Below are 18,768 nucleotides of genomic sequence, written 5' to 3' on the forward strand. Positions count from 1 at the left end.
TTTTTTAAATTGCTTTGTTACAACCCACAAGTTGTACTTTTTTTCCCCAATTCTCTTCCCCATCCCACTGGGAATGGGACAGTGCACAAAGCACTGTGTGCTGCTGAGCCACATGCAGGATTCAACAACCACCATCATTTTGTTGCCCGATGTGAGACTCCAACAATTGAGATAACAGCACATCTGTCCAGAGCGAGATAACACAGGGCTTTGTGGGAGCTGGAGAACTGCAGGCCATAATGCTGATAGTTTCCCTATTTGTGGAGACTGATGAGTCTTCTCATGAAGCTGCATTGCACAGCTCCTTGCTTGCTGCTTGTTTTCCCTGCTGCATCATTTGTCAACTCGGGATGCTGGATTAGGGTATTTATTTTGGTATGCTGTTTGACTCTGGTTTATATCATGATAAAATTGGCAGCTGACAAAATGAAGTTTTGTGCACATTCATCTCTGATGTCATCTTTGAGTTATGGAAGTTATACTGTTGATAAGATTAGTAATTACACCCTTGACTCGGACTCCTCAGGGAGTCTTGCTACGGAGGAGAGAAGGGATGACACTTTCCAGTAGTCCCTCAGACTCACTCTCACTTCTTTTTGTCCTGGAGATTGACAGCTAGTTCCAATAGCTCTTGAAAATTTTGACTATCCATGGGATGCTTACACCAGCACACTCCCACTGTTACGTGTCATTAATGTGTTTCAGCTTATGTTTCAGATTAAACAGTTATTCAGAAATATCAGTGAGAGATCTGCCCCAAGGTGAGAAGGCTCTGCATGGCAGGGGGTTTGGGATGCTCTGGGCAGCTGCCTGGAGTGGTGGGCACCCCCAGGGCTTTGGAACTTCATCTCTGAGCAACTGCAGGATCCTGAGAAACTGGTAGAATATTGGGGGCAGGTCTGCTGTGGCTCTGGTAGCCCCCAAGAAACACACATGACTGCAGTGTGCCAGATCCAGAAAGCTGGAAATGCTGACAGTGCTGCAGCCTCTGCAACTCTTGGCACAGACCCTGCAGCAGCTCCAAGGTTTTGCCACATGTCCTGCGTTTGCTCCATGCTCTGGACAGATCCCGCTGTCACTCATCCCCTCATAATGAGCTCTGCAGTCACTCCTGCTACAGGTCCTGTAGCTGTTCCAAGTATTGCTATAAGAAAATGAAACAAATTCCTCCCAAGGGAGGTGCACTGTGCCAGGAGGTACAGCCCTGTGGTCACTCCAACCCCTCCAATGAGCCCAGTGGCTGCTAAAACTTCAATCTCAGGTCCTGTGGTGATTCCAGCTCTGGCAATGAGCTCTGCAGTTGCTCCAACTCCTGCGACAGCCCAACAGTCACTTCAGTTCCTATAGTGAATACTATGGCTGTTAAAACCCCTGCAACTAGTTCTGAACTTGCAAACAGAAAAACATAAGAATTAGTTCATATATGTTTGCAAATGCATATATTGTATATGTGTGAAAATATACTAAATATATATGTATAAATACATTTGTCAAAACTATTATCCTTTTCTTTTTCTCTTTTTTCTTCTTCTTTTTCTTCTTTTTCTTCTCTCTCTCTCTTTTTTTTTTTTTTTTTTTTTTCCTCTTTTCTCTTTATCTCAACCCATAAACCATTTAACCACAGCACTGCCCCGAGTCTCTTACTGATCTCCTTGGGACTATTCAATCTGATCCGGTCACACACGGAAGAGCACCAGAATATCTTGAAGTCTTCTCAGGGAGCAGCTCCTGAGGTATATTCCTTACACCAGCTTTGAAAGAGGCCTCCAGTTCTCTGGGCCTGCTCTGAAGCAGCCCTCTTGTTATGGCAGTGCCAGCAAGGAGACCAGCCCTGACACAGCCGTTCGTATTGCCGGCTACTGACTGCAGCCCTGGATTGCTGCTGTAGAGGCAACAGGACTGTTGTGAGACACACAAGACTTTCAGGACTGCACAAATTAGAGAACTTGAGAGCACTGTGGCAGTGTAAGGAGATCAGAAATGAAAAGAACACGTTGAGCTGCTGTCTGTGGCTGTACCTCCCCAAATCCAGACAAAGTAGGAAGGAAGAAAAGCTAAGCAAATGTCTATTTTAAAACCTTTTTAGGTACCTTAAAATGTATTCAGGGAATCTGGTTACATGTTTCCATGAGCTCTTGGATAGAGAAAATGGAAATTAGGTAGGAAAGAAGTGAAATATATTTTTATTTATAAGTTCAATAATATTTTTTTCTTTTTTTTTTTTTTTTTGCACGTTGCTATATCTCACACAATCAAACAACAAAAGAGGCATAAACCATAAAGAACCATCACTGGGAATCCAATGAGGAGGTTGTGCATTTTATGGAAGCTGGAATAGTGTGTACTGCAGCAACTTCCTGTGAGCGTGCTTGATCTCCCTGTTCCTCGTGCTGTAGATAACAGGGTTCAGGGTTGGAGGAACCACTGCATACAGAAGTGCCATTGTCAGATCCAGGAGTGGGGAGGAAGTGGACGGGGGCTTCAGGTAGGCAAAAGCGGCAGTGCTGACAAACAGGGAGACCACGGCCAGGTGAGGGAGGCACGTGGAGAAGGCTTTGTGCCGTCCCTGCTCAGAGGGCATCCTCAGCACAGCCACAAAGATCTGCACATAGGACACCACTATGAAAACAAAGCAACCAAAGAATAAATTGGCACTAAAAATGAGAAACACAACTTCCCTGAGGTTGGAGTCTGAGCAGGAGAGCTTGAGGATCTGGGGGATTTCACAGAAAAACTGGTTGACCACATTGCCTTGGCAGAGAGGCAGTGAAAACGTAATGGCAGTGTGCAGCAGGGAATAGAGAAGCACAGTGCCCCAGGCAGCTGCTGCCATGGTGGCACAAGCTCTGCTGTCCATCAAGGTCCCATAGTGCAGGGGCTTGCAGATGGCAACGTAGCGGTCATAGGACATGATGGTGAGAAGGGAATACTCTGCTGAGAGGAAGAAGGTAAAGAAAAAGAGCTGTGCAACACATCCTGTGTAGGAGATGGCCCTGGTGTCCCAGAGGGCGTTGGCCATGGCTTTGGGGAGAGTGGTGGAGATGCAGCCCAGGTCGAGGAGGGCCAGGTTGAGGAGGAAGAAGTACATGGGGGTGTGCAGGCGGCGGTCGCAGGCTACGGCTGTGCTGATGAGGCCGTTGCCCAGGAGGGCAGCCAGGTAGATGCCCAGGAAGAGCCAGAAGTGCAGGAGCTGCAGCTGCCGCGTGTCTGCCAACGGCAGCAGGAGGAACTCGCTGATGGAGCTGCTGTTGGGCATCTGCTGTTGTTGTGCTTGGAGTCCTGCTCAGAGTGCAGAAGATAATGACAAGTCCAAACCATTCTCAGAGACACTCCTCCTGCTATAATATGAAATGTTTTAATTCTCCTACAGCAGTGTACGTTTAGCACCATTACTTGCATTTATTTTAATGTAGTTCAGCATTCCTTAAGCAGAAGAAGCAGATGGAGCTCTAACCTTCCTCTTATTATCTTATCCCTTCTCCATGGATATTTCCTACTGTTTCTTGTCTTATCTTTACCCCAAGTGCTCTTAGGGCCCCTTACCCCAGCTTCAGTGACATTCAGTTTCAGTTAGGTAATGCTGCCTGATTTTAAGATAATAGTATTATTCATGCCTGCAGAAAATGAAGGTAATTACAATTGGTTCAATTATTAGAGTAAGGGGAGACTGAGAGCACATAATGTGTGACTGTTCACAAAACAAGCAATTGATTCATGAAAAATTCTCGGATCTCTTATTGCCCCTTTTAGATTTCTGACTCCAATGCTTTTTGCCCCAGAACAGGAAATGGAAACCCCCTGCCTTGGCTCTCTTCTTGCAAAGTACCCTCAGAAACCTTCAGTTGTGCAGTGGAGCTGTGATCCCCTGACCCAGGCAGCAGCTGTGGCAGCACAAGCCCTGCCGGGGGCTCCTTGCCCCCACCCGTCTCCCCGCAGCGCCCTGGGCAGCTCCCTGGGCAGGCTGAGTGCTGAGCCTGGCAGGCGGCAGAGTCCCATACCCGGCACACAGCCCCTGGGGCACAGCAGGGACCCTGCTCTGCAGGACAGCCCTGGGCACCCGCCTGCAGCCCCGGCTGCACAGCCTGCAGCCGTGCTGGGACACACAGCCCTCATGGCTGTGCTCTGATGCTGCAGCACCGAAGCCCTCAGCTGTAGCAGAAGGCTATTAACACAGTAAAGGAATATGCAGTGCCTGCAGACAGATCTGCTACTGGATGTCACAGATTAAGTTAATCTATGAAAAGCATCTGCATGGTCTGCAGTGAGACTTACCCTGTCATGGTCTGTGAGCAAACCTCTTGCAGTGTGCACGAAGCCCTCTCACACCACAGACATCCTGTAAGCTCTCTCCAGTTTCTCTCCTCTCCTTCTGTCACCTGCAGGCTGTGCTGTGCACAAGAGCTGCTCCTGGGCACAGCTGTCTCTCTGCAGCCCTGCACACTTTTATGAGCTCCCTGTGTCCCAGGAGCCTGGACAAGCAAGCAGCAGATGATGTCATTTTTATCCTTCCCACTCATCTCTCCTGAAATGTCCCTGTGTCCTCATGGCCAACAGCTCCTGAAAGAAAACAGCATCATGACTGTGCTTTGAAATCTGCTCAATTAACCACCACATGTCCAGTGGTCAGTGAGTGACTGGAGACATATGGGGAGTTCTCCCAGAGATCGTTTGATGAAACAATAAGGGCAACCAGACAAGGAAGGTGAGGTTTGGACTTTTCCTGTGCAGGGCAGTGATCCAGCTGAGGCAGTGCAGGAGTCTCATCTGTTGACAGAAATCCTGGAGCTGAAATGGGATTCAGCTCCCTACACACCCACAGGAGCTGGGATTCCTCTGGTTCAGTTCAGAAGTGCACAAGGAGTTGCCTGCATGTGAGCTCCTGCTCTGAGTCCTCGGCCCTTCAGCAGGGACGTAGCTGCTTACACACAGACACTGGGTGATGCCCACCATGCCTGGGCTGCTCCTGATGTGTGCCAGTGCTTGTAAACCGTGTGGTAAGTCCCTGAGATAGACACCTCCTTCCTGAGCATCAGCTGAAGGCCAGAGAGGGGATAGCACCGGCTGTCTGGTGAATTCACATGCAGCTGCAAGAGCAGCACAGGGCCTTCTGGAAAGCAATGCCATAAGTGCGTCCGTGTTGCTACGTCACCTCCAAGACCCACGATCGGTCTAATGTTTGTGTGCCACCTTCTGCACACTGATACCATAGATGAGCTATCCAGTCAGGCTATGTCCAGTGACGCTTTTCAATTAGGATGTTTACTTCTGTGGGTTTGCACTAATGCAAACACCAACACACAAGAAGCTAGAAATCTTGGTAGAGCTGCAGGCCTGAGCTCCTGTTTGGACCATGGGGACACAGTTTAATGGCTTCCACAACTGCACTGTAGCACAAGGGGGATACCGAGTCTTTAGGATGGATGGGCGAGGAGACAAAGAAGGGTGACTACCCTCTGTGAGAGTGCACTGAGCTCTGCCTGGGAATGGCAGAGCAGACAGGTCAGAGCTTATGGAAATGGCCAACAGAGGAGACCATCAGTGTCTGTACCTGTCTTCCTGATCAGGGACAGTCAATGGAAGGTGCCCTCTGCAGACAGATTGGAATCTGATGTTGTCTGTCCTTTGTCCCATTTGGGGGCCTTTGTCACTCCATTATCTGCGGCAGGGACAGCACAGCAGGGCATGTGGCATCCAGCAGATCCCTGGAGAGCACAGGTGGCAGCTTCTTGACCAAGCCATGGAGGAACCAAAGAGGAGAGGTGCTCTGCTGGATCTCATACTCTCTGGCATGGAAGGACTTGTGGGAACTGTGAAGGTCCAAGGGGCATCAGGCCATGTGCAAGATGCAAATGTATCTCTTTTAATTTATTTATTTATTTTGAGGCTGTAAGCTTAATAGTTGATCATAAATGTCAATAAAACTGAAACAAATAATTGAAGACAAAGATGGAAATCAATGAAAATGTGTTAACCCTCCTCAACATGAGAAATTCTCATGAGTCTTGTTCCATTTTAAGTTGTAAATATGAATCTTTGAGTTGATTTGATGTCTTTTTCTTTCTTTTACTGAAACTACAATGTTTTCCAGAACTGTGTTCACTGGACACAAATGCCTTCAGATTCAGAGACACAGACAGTGGTGCCAGTGCCAATGCCCTGTGACTATTGCCCGGTGCCCAGCAGTACTCTTCCCTGCTGCCTATTTGATGTGCCTCATCCTCCAAGTTTTTTCAGCTCTCCTAAATAAATGGCCATAGTTAAGGGCATGTTTTCAGCAGGCCATTTGGGCACAAACTACTCCCACTGCCCTCCAGATTTCTCCATCCCTTGCTCTTTGTTCAGTCAGATACCTCCCAATTATCTGTCTGATTTCTGACTTTCAAGGAGATTACTTGAATTTGCTCCATCTCTCCAAAGTCTGATTGACTGCGTTGTCAAATCCTTCACCATAATTCTATCTATCCCTTCCTACCTTTTCTTTTTCTCTTTCTTTTTCTCTTTTTTTTCTTTTTCTTTTTCTTTTTCTTTTTCTTTTTCTTTTTCTTTTTCTTTTTCTTTTTCTTTTTCTTTTTCTTTTTCTTTTTCTTTTTCTTTTTCTTTTTCTTTTTCTTTTTCTTTTTCTTTTTCTTTTTCTTTTTCTTTTTCTTTTTCTTTTTCTTTTTCTTTTTCTTTTTCTTTTTCTTTTTCTTTCTTTTTTAAAGCACAATGTCTAAAAGATGTTCATTAATGTCAGTAAAAGTGAAAAAAAAGAGTTTGAAGACAAAGATAGAAATCAATGAGAATGTGTTAAGCATTCTCAATGTGTGAAATACTCACAAGTCCTGTTCAGTTTTAAGTTGATACCTCTCAACTACCTGGCTTATCTATCCCAGGGAGATTACTGGAATTTGCTCCATCTCCCAGAGTCTGATGGACTCTGTTGTCAACTCCTTCACTGTGATTCAATCTATCCTATCCTACCTCAGTATAAATCATTTCTTTTAAAAATATTCCATATAAAAGACAAACTTCAATAGATGCAGCTTGAACATGGCATGCCGTTGATCACTGTGTTTTACTGTTCATTCAATTGTATCACCTTTCTTTCCATTTGCTGGCCAGATAAAAAAGAAAAATCTTTCCTTTTCCTCGTGCAGCTGGTTCTCTGAGGAAAGCCAGTGGGAGTTGGTGCAAAGCAGTTTTAACACTGAGCGGATGAATGCAGAGGAGAAGAGTGATGTGAAGAAAAGTGATGCAAGTCCCATAGGTCCATTGTGAGCAGAAATTGGGTAGGGAGGTTGAGAAGGACCTTTGTCAACACAGTAACAGTACAGAACTCATTGGGACATCCTGGATTGGTATCAGTTGCACAGTGCTGCTTTAAACCCAGCTATAAATAAAGAGACAATAAATTTATAATGGATTCTTTCTCTTTAAGCTCTCTCCAGATATCCCTCCTTTTTGCTGAACAAGTTCTGATAACCTGAAGAAGACAACAAGATGGCATAAAACACAGGAGATTCTTTAGGTTATAATGGTCCCAGGGTGCATTTGATGCTGAGTTCATCAGCCTCCAGTGCAGAGAGAAGTTTGCACAAAGTGCTCAACAAGACAAAGTCAGAAGTAACAGTGAAGTTTCTTGGAGTATTAATGGGCCCACTGAGGAAAATTAACAAGCAAGCTTCCCAAGGGACTTGTTAGAGAAGATAACTGAAAGCCATGACTACAGGCAGGCAAAGGCACTGGCATGCTATGAAACCTCTCCTTTGCCTTACGAAGCAGACAGGTCAAGCCCTGATTGCAAGACCAGTGGTAGAGAGGTCCTGTATCTCTCTCATGGTTTTGTAATTTTGTAATTTTGCTATCAGTATTCCACATCATAACATCATGTCAAGTATGGATACTTCTGTTGAATGTGCAGTCCACAGAAGAAGACTACATATCCCAGAGAACAACAGGAGTAACAATAAGTCACGGGACCAGGACTCTATATAATCTCGTTCCCAGGCTGGAGTGCCCTCCTTCTTCTCTCCAACTTCTCGGAGAGTGGGAAGCGTTCCAGCCGTGTCGCCTAGAGTTCACAGTAGGCCTCTCGGTTTTCGGAGACTCTCTCTCTCTCTCTGTTTCGTTCGATTTTGTTAGCCTTAATTATATTATATTGTGTTATCTTGTATTTCGATATCATATTTAGTAAAATAAGTTTTTCCTCCTTAGGTTGTCGCTGTTTTATCCCACTCCCCTTTTCCCCCTCCTTTCCAGGCCCCGGGGGGGGGGGCGTGGGGTGGCTTCCCCTGTCACGGGCATAGGTAAATCTAAGTAACCCGTGACAGATTTTTTGGTGGAGAATGCGGGCATAGAGCTTTTTAGCTTTTAGAACAACTCTCTCTTTGCTCTTAAAGAGCTTCGTTACGGGAGTGTTGGGAGTGTTATTTTTCCGTAGCTGCTCACGGAGAACGTGACCTTGAAATACCAGACAAATTGTCAACATTAAGGGCTGCTGCACATTCTCAGCATTGCTATCTAACTTCTGTGTAGAAAACAAAGGGATTTCTTTCTCCCTTAGAGCAAAGCTAGCTAGCTCTGACTTTTACAGAGCCTGCCAGCTATGAATCCACTCTTCATCCCAGTTGCTCTGTTTAAGGGATTGAAAGCAATTATGATCTTCTTAAAGTATTGGTCAACTATTAACACCATAATTTGGTGTTGTGGAATTGTGCAGATATATAGCCTAATAAGGTGGATACTGATGGAGACACCTGCCTGGTACTTTTACGAGATGTGGTATGGTCAGAATTTTGGCATCTACACCTCAGATGGAATTGTGAATCTTACAAACACTTGCATCCCAGATGGAACAGGCAATTTTACAAATACTTGCATCCCAGATGGAACAGGCAATTTTACAAACACCACCATGTTTAATTCATTGTACAGGCTAAAAAAAACCCTTTTTTTTAGGTTGTACTCTCAGATTTCCACACGCTTTTCAATAACTGAGATAGGGTTCATACTTGCATTCATGTTATCACTATCAATGCATGCATATATGTTCCTATGCATTCGTTCTATGCGGAAGTCTCCTCCAGAACCAGAGAATGATGACTGGCAGGGAATATGGAAAGGTTTAGGAAAAGTCTTAGAAGCATGGGGACCCGCAGTGTCATGGGATTTCACTCTTGAACACCTAAGGGACCCTAAGAAATTGAGAATTTGGGTCAGAGATCTAAGGAGGTAAACCTTATGTGGGGTTTGGCTTATGCATACCGTGCTTTGTATCATACTATTCTGGAGAGAGAGAGTTTCCGATCTGAGATTCAAGCCCAAGTTAATTCTGATCAGTCACAGGAGGCATCAGTAGCAATATCACTTGCCCCTGTGGAAGGCAAGAAATGGAAACGGGTGTCCATGCGTCTAGAACGAAAAGAAGGAGAAGCACAGGGGGGGGCAGCAGAAGACCCAGGTGCCGGGCATGGAGCAGTACCGAAAAAAGCAAAGGCAAAAACCAAGAGGCATGAAGAAGAGACTGATGATGAGGAGGAAATCACCTAATGTCGACCTCTGAAGCTGACTGAAATCCAAGGCTCAAGAAAGGAGTTCACACGGCGTCAAGATGAAGGTATCCTTGCTTGGTTGCTTCGCTGCTGGGACAACGGGGCCAACAGCTTGTCTATAGATGGTAATGAAGCTCGCCAACTAGGAAGCATTGCCCAAGATGCAGGTATCGACAGAGGGATTAGCAGATGTTCGGATGGAGCTGCCACTCTCTGGTTGCGGCTGTTAGAAGCCGTGAGAGAAAGGTACCCCTATAAGGATGCTTTGAAGCCTAAATTTGATAGTTGGAATACCGTCCAAAAAGGTATTCAGCGCCTGAGGGAATTGGCCATGGCGAAAATGTTGTACAGCCCTGATCCAAGCGAACTTGACCCTGAGAGAGTGAGGGCCGATCCTGACATGTGGCAGAAAATCACAAGTACAGCACCAGAGAGAATTGCACAGTCATTGGTATCAGGATCTAAAGGATTCGTGGACAGATGGTCCCGAGTTGTTGAGCTGATTATAATGCTTCAAACCATCGATCAGCAGCTCCCCCAACTGCATGCCGCAGTTTCTGCCATCTCACGGCTTGAAAACCGAGTAGATGAAATGTGCAAGAAATTGTTTCCATCAACTAATTGTAATGATCCTGTAATAGTATCAGAAACAACTGATGAAGGTCAATCCTCATACGGGCCACCAGGTCTAATGAAGGATCTGATCAAACTAGTCCAGTCCTACTCCCCACCTGCATCATCAAAAGTCTCAGCTGTTAAACGCACACGCTTCCCAGCTCGAGCAAAGAACAACAGTACGATTGCACCGCGTGTTTCCATGTGGCGCTACCTACGTGACCGTGGAGAAGACATGAGGAAGTGGCATGATCAGCCTACGTCTGCACTACGAGCACGGGTGAAAGAACTGCTAGACATACCAACCACCAGTGGAGTTGCTCCAGTCATCACAGGTAACCAATAGAGGGGCCCTGCCCTCAGTCAGGGGAGGGAAAGGGATAATAGAGTTTATTGGACTGTGTGGATTCGATGGCCTGGCACATCAGAACCACAGGAATATAAGGCGCTGGTGGATACCGGTGCACAGTGCACCCTAATGCCCTCCAGTCATGAAGGGACAGAATCAATCCATATTTCTGGAGTGACTGGGGGCTCTCAAGAATTGACTGTGCTGGAGGCTGAAATAAGCCTCACTGGCAAAGACTGGCAAAAACATCCTATTGTGACTGGCCCAGGGGCTCCATGTATACTGGGTATTGATTACCTCAGAAGGGGGCATTTCAAGGATCCTAAGGGGTATCGATGGGCCTTTGGGATAGCTGCTGTAGACATGGACAACATTAAGCAGCTGTCTGTTTTGCCTGGCCTGTCAGAGGACCCGTCTGTTGTGGGGCTGCTACGAGTAAAAGAGCAGCAGGTACCGGTTGCTACAAAGACAGTGCACAGACGGCAGTATCGCACCAACAGGGATTCCTTGCTCCCCATTCATGATTTGATTCGCCAGTTGGAGAATCAGGGAGTGATCAGTAAAACTCACTCACCTTTTAACAGTCCCATATGGCCAGTGCGTAAAGCCAGTGGAGAATGGAGGCTGACAGTAGACTACCGTGGCCTGAATGAGGTCACACCCCCATTGAGCGCTGCTGTGCCGGACATGTTGGAACTCCAGTACGAGCTGGAGTCAAAAGCAGCCAAATGGTATGCCACCATTGACATTGCCAATGCCTTCTTCTCTATTCCTTTGGCCGCAGAATGCAAGCCACAGTTTGCCTTCACCTGGAGGGGCATTCAGTATACTTGGAACCGTTTGCCCCAGGGGTGGAAACACAGCCCAACCATTTGCCATGGGTTGGTCCAAACTGTACTGGAACAGGGTGGTGCTCCTGAACACCTGCAGTACATTGATGACATTGTTGTGTGGGGCGATACAGCAGAAGAAGTTTTCACAAAAGGAGAGCAGATAATCCGGATTCTTCTACAAGCTGGCTTTGCTATTAAGCGAAGCAAAGTAAAAGGACCTGCCCAGGAAATTCAGTTCTTAGGTATAAAGTGGCAGGATGGACGTCGTCACATCCCAGCAGATGTGATCGACAAAATCACTGCCATGTCTCCACCAACTAGCAAGAAAGAGACACAATCTTTCCTGGGTGCAGTAGGCTTTTGGAGGATGCACATTCCAAACTACAGCCTCATTGTAAGCCCCCTTTATCAGGTAACGCGGAAGAAGAATGATTTTGCATGGGGCCCTGAGCAGCAGCAGGCTTTTGAACAGATTAAACAAGAGATAGCCCGTGCTGTAGCCCTGGGGCCAGTACGGACTGGACAGGATGTAAAGAACATCCTCTACACTGCTGCTGGAGAGAAAGGCCCCACTTGGAGTTTGTGGCAAAGAGCCCCAGGAGAGACCCGAGGTCGACCCCTGGGATTCTGGAGTTGATCATATAAGGGGTCTGAAGAGTGCTACACTCCAACTGAGAAGGAGATCTTAGCCGCGTATGAGGGGGTTCGGGCTGCTTCCGAAGTAGTCGGGACTGAAACACAGCTCCTTTTGGCACCTCGACTGCCAGTGCTGAACTGGATGTTCAAAGGACAGGTTCCCTCCACCCATCATGCTACCGATGTCACCTGGAGCAAGTGGATTACGCTGATTACACAGCGAGCGCGAATGGGAAACCTCAATCGTCCAGGAATCCTAGAGGTAATCATGGACTGGCCTGAAGATAAAAAGTTTGGAACATCACCAGCAGAAGAGGTATCACGTGCTAAAGAGGCCCCACCATACAACGAATTACCAGAAAATGAAAAGAAATATGCCCTATTCACTGACGGATCATGTCGCATTGTAGGGAAGCATCGCAAATGGAAAGCTGCTGTGTGGAGCCCCACACGACAGGTTGCAGAGGCCACTGAAGGTAAGGGAGAATCAAGTCAGTTTGCAGAGGTAAAAGCTGTCCAGCTGGCCTTAGATGTTGCTGAACGGGAGAGGTGGCCGATGCTGTATCTTTATACTGACTCATGGATGGTGGCAAATGCCTTATGGGGGTGGTTACAGCGGTGGGAGCAAAATAACTGGCAACGGAGGGGAAAACCTGTTTGGTCCGCTGAACTATGGAAGGACATTGCTTCCCGAACAAAGAATATGGTTGTAAAGGTGCGTCATGTGGATGCACATGTGCCCAAAAGTCGGGCTACTGAAGAACAACAAAACAACCATCAGGTAGATAAAGCTGCTAGAATTGAGGTGGCTCAAATCGACTTGGATTGGCAGAATAAGGGCGAATTATTTCTAGCTCGATGGGCTCATGAGACCTCAGGCCATCAAGGAAGAGACGCAACATATAAGTGGGCCAGAGACCGAGGGGTGGACTTAACCATGGACGCTATTGCGCAGGTTATTCATGATTGTGAAACATGTGCCATAATTAAACAAGCCAGAAGGATGAAACCTCTCTGGGAGGAAGGGCGATGGCAAAAGTATAAATATGGGGAGGCGTGGCAGGTTGATTATATCACCTTGCCACGATCTCGCAGTGGTAAGTGTTATGTACTCACTATGGTAGAGGCAACCACTGGGTGGCTTGAAACATACGCAGTACCCCATGCAACTGCTCGAAACACCATATTAGGTCTTGAGAAACAAGTCCTGTGGTGACATGGCACCCCAGAAAGAATTGAATCTGATAATGGGACACATTTCAAAAATTCTCTTATAAATACTTGGGCCAAAGATCATGGCATTGAGTGGATTTATCATATTCCCTACCATGCACCAGCTTCTGGTAAAATTGAACGATATAATGGGTTGTTGAAAACTATGTTGAAAGCAATGGGCGGTGGAACATTTAAGCACTGGGAGAAGAGTCTGGCAGAAGCCACTTGGCTGGTCAATACTAGAGGATCTGTCAATCGTGATGGTCCTAGTCAATCTAGCCCCCTACACACTGTAGAAGGAGATAAGGTCCCTGTTATACATGTAAAGAACATGTTGGGAAAAGCTGTTTGGGTCCTTCCAGCTTCTGGAAAGGGCAAACCTATCCGTGGAACTGTCTTTGCCCAGGGACCTGGGTGCACTTGGTGGGTAATGCAGAAGGATGGGGATGTTCAATGTGTGCCACAAGGGAATTTGATGCTGGGGGAGTGCAGTCAATAATTTTATGTATCTATATATATATATATATGTTTGCATGTGTAGTGTATTTTAGTTATTATAGTTGTACATTTAGTTATGTTACATGCAATTCTACTATTTAGCTATCACAATTTTACATACGTGTATATATATGTATATATATGTATATATTAACCATGATGTAATAATGTAGAATAAGGGGTGGAATGTCATGGTTTTGTAATTTTGTAATTTTGCTATCAGTATTCCACATCATAACATCATGTCAAGTATGGATACTTCTGTTGAATGTGCAGTCCACAGAAGAAGACTACATATCCCAGAGAACAACAGGAGTAACAATAAGTCACGGGACCAGGACTCTATATAATCTCGTTCCCAGGCTGGAGTGCCCTCCTTCTTCTCTCGAACTTCTCAGAGAGTGGGAAGCGTTCCAGCCGTGTCGCCTAGAGTTCACAGTAGGCCTCTCGGTTTTCGGAGACTCTCTCTCTCTCTGTTTCGTTCGATTTTGTTAGCCTTAATTATATTATATTGTGTTATCTTGTATTTCGATATCATATTTAGTAAAATAAGTTTTTCCTCCTTAGATTGTCGCTGTTTTATCCCACTCCCCTTCTCCCCCTCCTTTCCAGGCCCCGGGGGGGGGGGCGTGGGGTGGCTTCCCCTGTCACGGGCATAGGTAAATCTAAGTAACCCGTGACAATCTAATGTTGGCTCAGGGCATTTCCTGGGACAATGGGTTGGAGGTCTGTATGATGTTAAATGATAGACATGGGGACAGAAGATCCCAGGCTCTACATGTGGTGCAAGGACGCTGTGAGGTTCATGTCCCATATGAGACCTATGTTTCATTGCAGGATGTGAGAAGGGATGTGAGAAGGGCGCAGTGTGAACAAGCAGTCAATCCCTGTGAAACTCTGAACTTCAGATCTCTCAGTTCCAGTGCCCTCCTTTGCACATTCTCCCAGAGTTTGAAGTCCTTTATGTTCTGCGGTGCCCAGAAGTGCACCTAGTGCTGCTAGTGAGGCAGTAGCAATGCAGAGCAGAGAGGGATGATCCTTTCCCTCACCCAGCTGGCAATAAGTTGCTTCATGCACTCCAGGGGACTGTTGGCTTTCCTGGCTGCCTGGGCACACTGCTGACTCACATTCAGTGTGATGCTGACCAGCACCCCAATCCTTTCCAGTCCGAATCCTCTCCAGTGTCCCATATCCAGTCAGTGTGTATGTCCAGCGTTGCCCCTACCCAGGTGCACAATCAGGCACTTGTTCTTGTTATACTTTATGCACTTGGTGCTTAGTACCAACTGTACCCAGTTCTCTGACTTGTCCACATCTCTCTGCAAGTCCTCTTCACCCTCAGTGGAGGCAACAGCACCTCCTCATCTGGTCTTATCAGCAAACTTGCTCAGAACGTCTTCTAGTCCTGCATTCAAGTTATCTGCATAAACATGAAAGGAAAGTGGCCCCAAAATGGAACCCTGGGGACCCCGACAGTGACCATCTACCAGCCTGATGGAACCCACTGACTATAATCCTTTGGGACTGACCTACTGGCCAACTGCTCACCCACCACAATGTGTTTCCGTCTAGCCATATGCAGAACATTCTGTCCAGAAGGTTGTTGTGAGAAACAGTGTCAAAATCTCCACTGAAATCCTCAAGGATTACATCAACTGGCTTCCCTTGGTCAACTAAACGGATAACTGTCACAAAATGAGCTTAAATTAAACAGGACCTTCGCCTCACAAACTTGGGTTGGCTGCGACCAATGACAGAATTGTCCTTCAGCTGTTTTTCCATAACTCCCACCATCATTTTCTCCATAATTTTACCAGGCTCTGGACTGACAGGTCCATAATTGCCCATGTCATCTTTCTTGCTCTTCCTTACAATGAGACAACATTTGCCAGCTTCCTGTCAGCTGGCATGACCCTAGACTTCTTTAGATGCAATTGAAATGAGAGCCCAGAGCATACTAAGGTGTCATCATTGAAAGAAAGTAGATGTGCCATAGCTTTGCAATGCCTTGAACTCCAGAGTATGCCACAAATGGAGTAGAGGGGAAGTGAACTCATTCATTTGGTAAGCAGAATAACACTACCTGATACACGGGGACTGTGTCTCCACTCTTCTCTGCGCAGCTCACAGGGCAGCGGTCTGGCAGGGTGTTGCTCTCATGTCAGTGCAGGTAAACTTGCTTTAACCCTTTTTCCTCTGTAAATGCTTCCTCTGTTTCTATGCTCAGATAGACTTCCACATTCCCTCAAGTACACTTTCATATATCATTAACAATTACACTTTCTTATACCATCAAAACAGTTTGTCAAAACGTACAGTTCTTCAGTTCACATAATCTCCCTTAATACAGTCTGTATTCTTCAGTTATAAACACTGTGCCACAGAACCAACACTGATTGAACCACCTCCCTCACACACTTCCTCACAAGCAGTACATAGTATTACATAAATGGGTTGACACTCATTGGTGGTGGAATGTACACCTCTCCTCAGGACAATCTTACTAATCTACAGAGTACAAACTCCTGTCTTCTTACATACAAGCAGAAAGTATTTATGAGTGGACAGACAACACAGTCTTTCACTTTGTCCGTGTCTGGCCATTTCCCTCACAGGAGGAAGGAAACACGGGTCGGGACTCAGCACTCACCCTGCAGCTGTTCTGTGTCTCACTCACACCACACTCACTCTGACATTTAGATCAAAAACCATGGTTTATTCATACTACACAATGCTGACAACGTTTTCTAGCTGGAATCTTAATAACACTCATACTCCATTAGCTACCATTTGACAGGCTATCCACTATATCCCATACCCGTAGGAGAGACCAACCTAGGTCCCTCCTATTGTCAACCACCTGGGAGAGAGTATTTGTTCTTGTTTCCATTCATATGACATACAGTTCCCTTTCATAGGAACTCACCCAAGGAGTCTTCCTACCCCAGCTGGCAACCAAAGCCATGAGCTCACCTCCCTGGGAGCAGCACGTATGGCTGTAAACTGTGTAGGATGTCTCCTCAAGACATATGGGCTCCACTTACCATACACATACCTGGTCCACCTATGGGTGGTCCTTGTCTGTCCCTGCAGTGATCAGGTGAGGAAGGGAGTCCTTCAGAGAAATCTCATGGTGCGCCAAAAGTGTCTCCCTCTCAGCTGGTCCTGCAGCGAACAGAGCTGGTCCCACCTGGGCCGCCAAATTGACTACAGGAATTGAACTCTATAACCTCTATAATTGATACAGTCTCCCATGACATACTTATACCAAAGTTGAGGAAGTATGGGATAGGAGAGTGGACAGTGAAGTGGGTCGAGAATTGGCTGACTGGCAGAGTGCAGAGGGTTGTCGTTGGCGGTGCAGTGTCTGGCTGCAGGGCTGTAACTAGCGGCGTCCCCCAGGGGTCTGTGCTGGGTCCGGTCTTGTTCAACATCTTCATCAATGACCTTGATGAGGGGATAGTGACCACCCTCAGCAAGTTTGCTGAAGACACGAAGTTGGGAGGATTGGCTGACACACCTGAAGGCTGTGCTGCCATTCAGCGAGACCTGGACAGGCTGGAGAGCTGGGCAGTAAGAAACCGGATAAGGTTTAACAAAAGCAAGTGTAGAGTCTTGCACCTGGGTAGAAATAATTGCATGCACCAGTACAGGCTGGGGGAAGAGCTGCTGGAGAGGAGCTCTGCTGAGAGGGACCTGGGCGTCCTGGTGGATGACACATTGGCCATGAGCCAGCAGTGTGCCCTTGTAGCCAAAAAAGCCAATGGCATACTGGGGTGCATTAAAAAGAGCGTGTCCAGCAGGCCGAAGGAGGTGATCCTCCCCCTCTACTCTGCCCTGGTGAGACCTCATCTGGAATATTGTGTACAGTTCATGGCTCCCCAGTACAAAAAAGACAGGGATCTCTTGGAAAGAGTCCAGTGGAGGACCACAAAGATGGCGAAGGGCCTGGAGCATCTCCCCTATGAGGAGAGACTTAGGGAACTGGGTCTGTTTAGCCTTGAGAAAAGAAGGCAGAGAGGGGACCTGATCCAGGTCTATAAATATTTGAGGTGTGAGGGGCAAAGTGGTGAGGCCAGACTCTTTTCAGCAGTGTGTGGAGGAGGGACAAGGGGAAACAGACAGAAACTGGACCATTTGAAGTTCTGCACTAATGTGTGCAATAACTTCTTTATGGTGAGAGTGACAGAGCACTGGAACAGGTTGCCCAGGGTGGTTGTGGAATCTCCTTCTCTGGAGATATTCAAGACCTGCCTGGATGCCGAGCTGTGCAACGTGGTGTAGGGAACCTGCTTTGGCTGGGGGGTTGGACTCAATGGTCTCTGGAGGTCCCTTCCAACCCCTACAATTCTGTGATTCTGTGAATATCATGGGGTGGTTTGGATGGGGAAAGACTACCCCTTTGAATGACCTTTTGTCAGGGCATGTCCTGAGATTCCTAGGATACTCAAAATGCAGCACTGCTTCTGTCACTGAAAAATGGGGCCCTGTGTGGGACGGAGGGAGGGTCCATGAGTCCCTGGCCCACCTGACTGAGTATTTCCATGGCCTTAGCAAAGACATACTTACAACTTGAGAATGAGAGTTAGCTGCGTTCATGGTGGCATGGCCACTGCTGATGGCCTTGAACTGTCTGAACATAACTGAAGAGGCTCAGGCTGATGCAAATCAGCTATTGAATGACAGTGTTGAAAACCTGGAAAGACAGGTGGCAGTTTTGATGGGGAAAAAACCTAATTCAATCATTCTCCTATGGAAGATCAGGAGCATCTCTCTGGAAGACCATGGGGACCCTGTACAAGGGAATCTGTATAAAATGGACTCTGTAAATGAAGGCACTAAAAGGTCAGATTTTGAGGTTCCATTTGGACTACATCTATTTGAGATCTGACTGATTGTAACCCAAAAATGAAAAAAAAATGCAGGATAGGCTGGTGGGAGTGCCCTGACCAGTGTCCAACCCCCCAAACCCTGCTGCCCATAATACAGCAGCTGAACTGATGGATATAGTACAATGGTTTAGACAGAAACCAAGAGAGCATGCCAGCATAGCTGCTCTGGTTATGGGACATGGAGGCAGAAAGCGCTGTGG

At 46.7% G+C, this 18,768-nt stretch overlaps 1 protein-coding gene across 1 annotated transcript; it reads right to left on the bottom strand.

Moving 5' to 3' along the window:
* Positions 1–2,320: 2,320 nt before the first annotated feature.
* LOC146758245 (olfactory receptor 14J1-like) lies at positions 2,321–3,256 on the bottom strand. Its single transcript, XM_085517286.1, has one exon. The coding sequence runs from the start codon at positions 3,254–3,256 to the stop codon at positions 2,321–2,323; it is 936 nt and encodes a 311-aa protein (XP_085373412.1).
* Positions 3,257–18,768: the final 15,512 nt, after the last annotated feature.

This window comes from Coturnix japonica, chromosome 16 (genome assembly GCF_054131305.1).
Source record: "Coturnix japonica strain WE chromosome 16, WE-NBRP24, whole genome shotgun sequence".
NCBI classification, from domain to species: domain Eukaryota; kingdom Metazoa; phylum Chordata; class Aves; order Galliformes; family Phasianidae; genus Coturnix; species Coturnix japonica.

Coding starts and splice junctions, on each gene's coding strand:
- LOC146758245 (XM_085517286.1), bottom strand. CDS start 3,256: ATGCCCAACAGCAGCTCCATCAGCGAGTTCCTCCTGCTGCCGTTGGCA.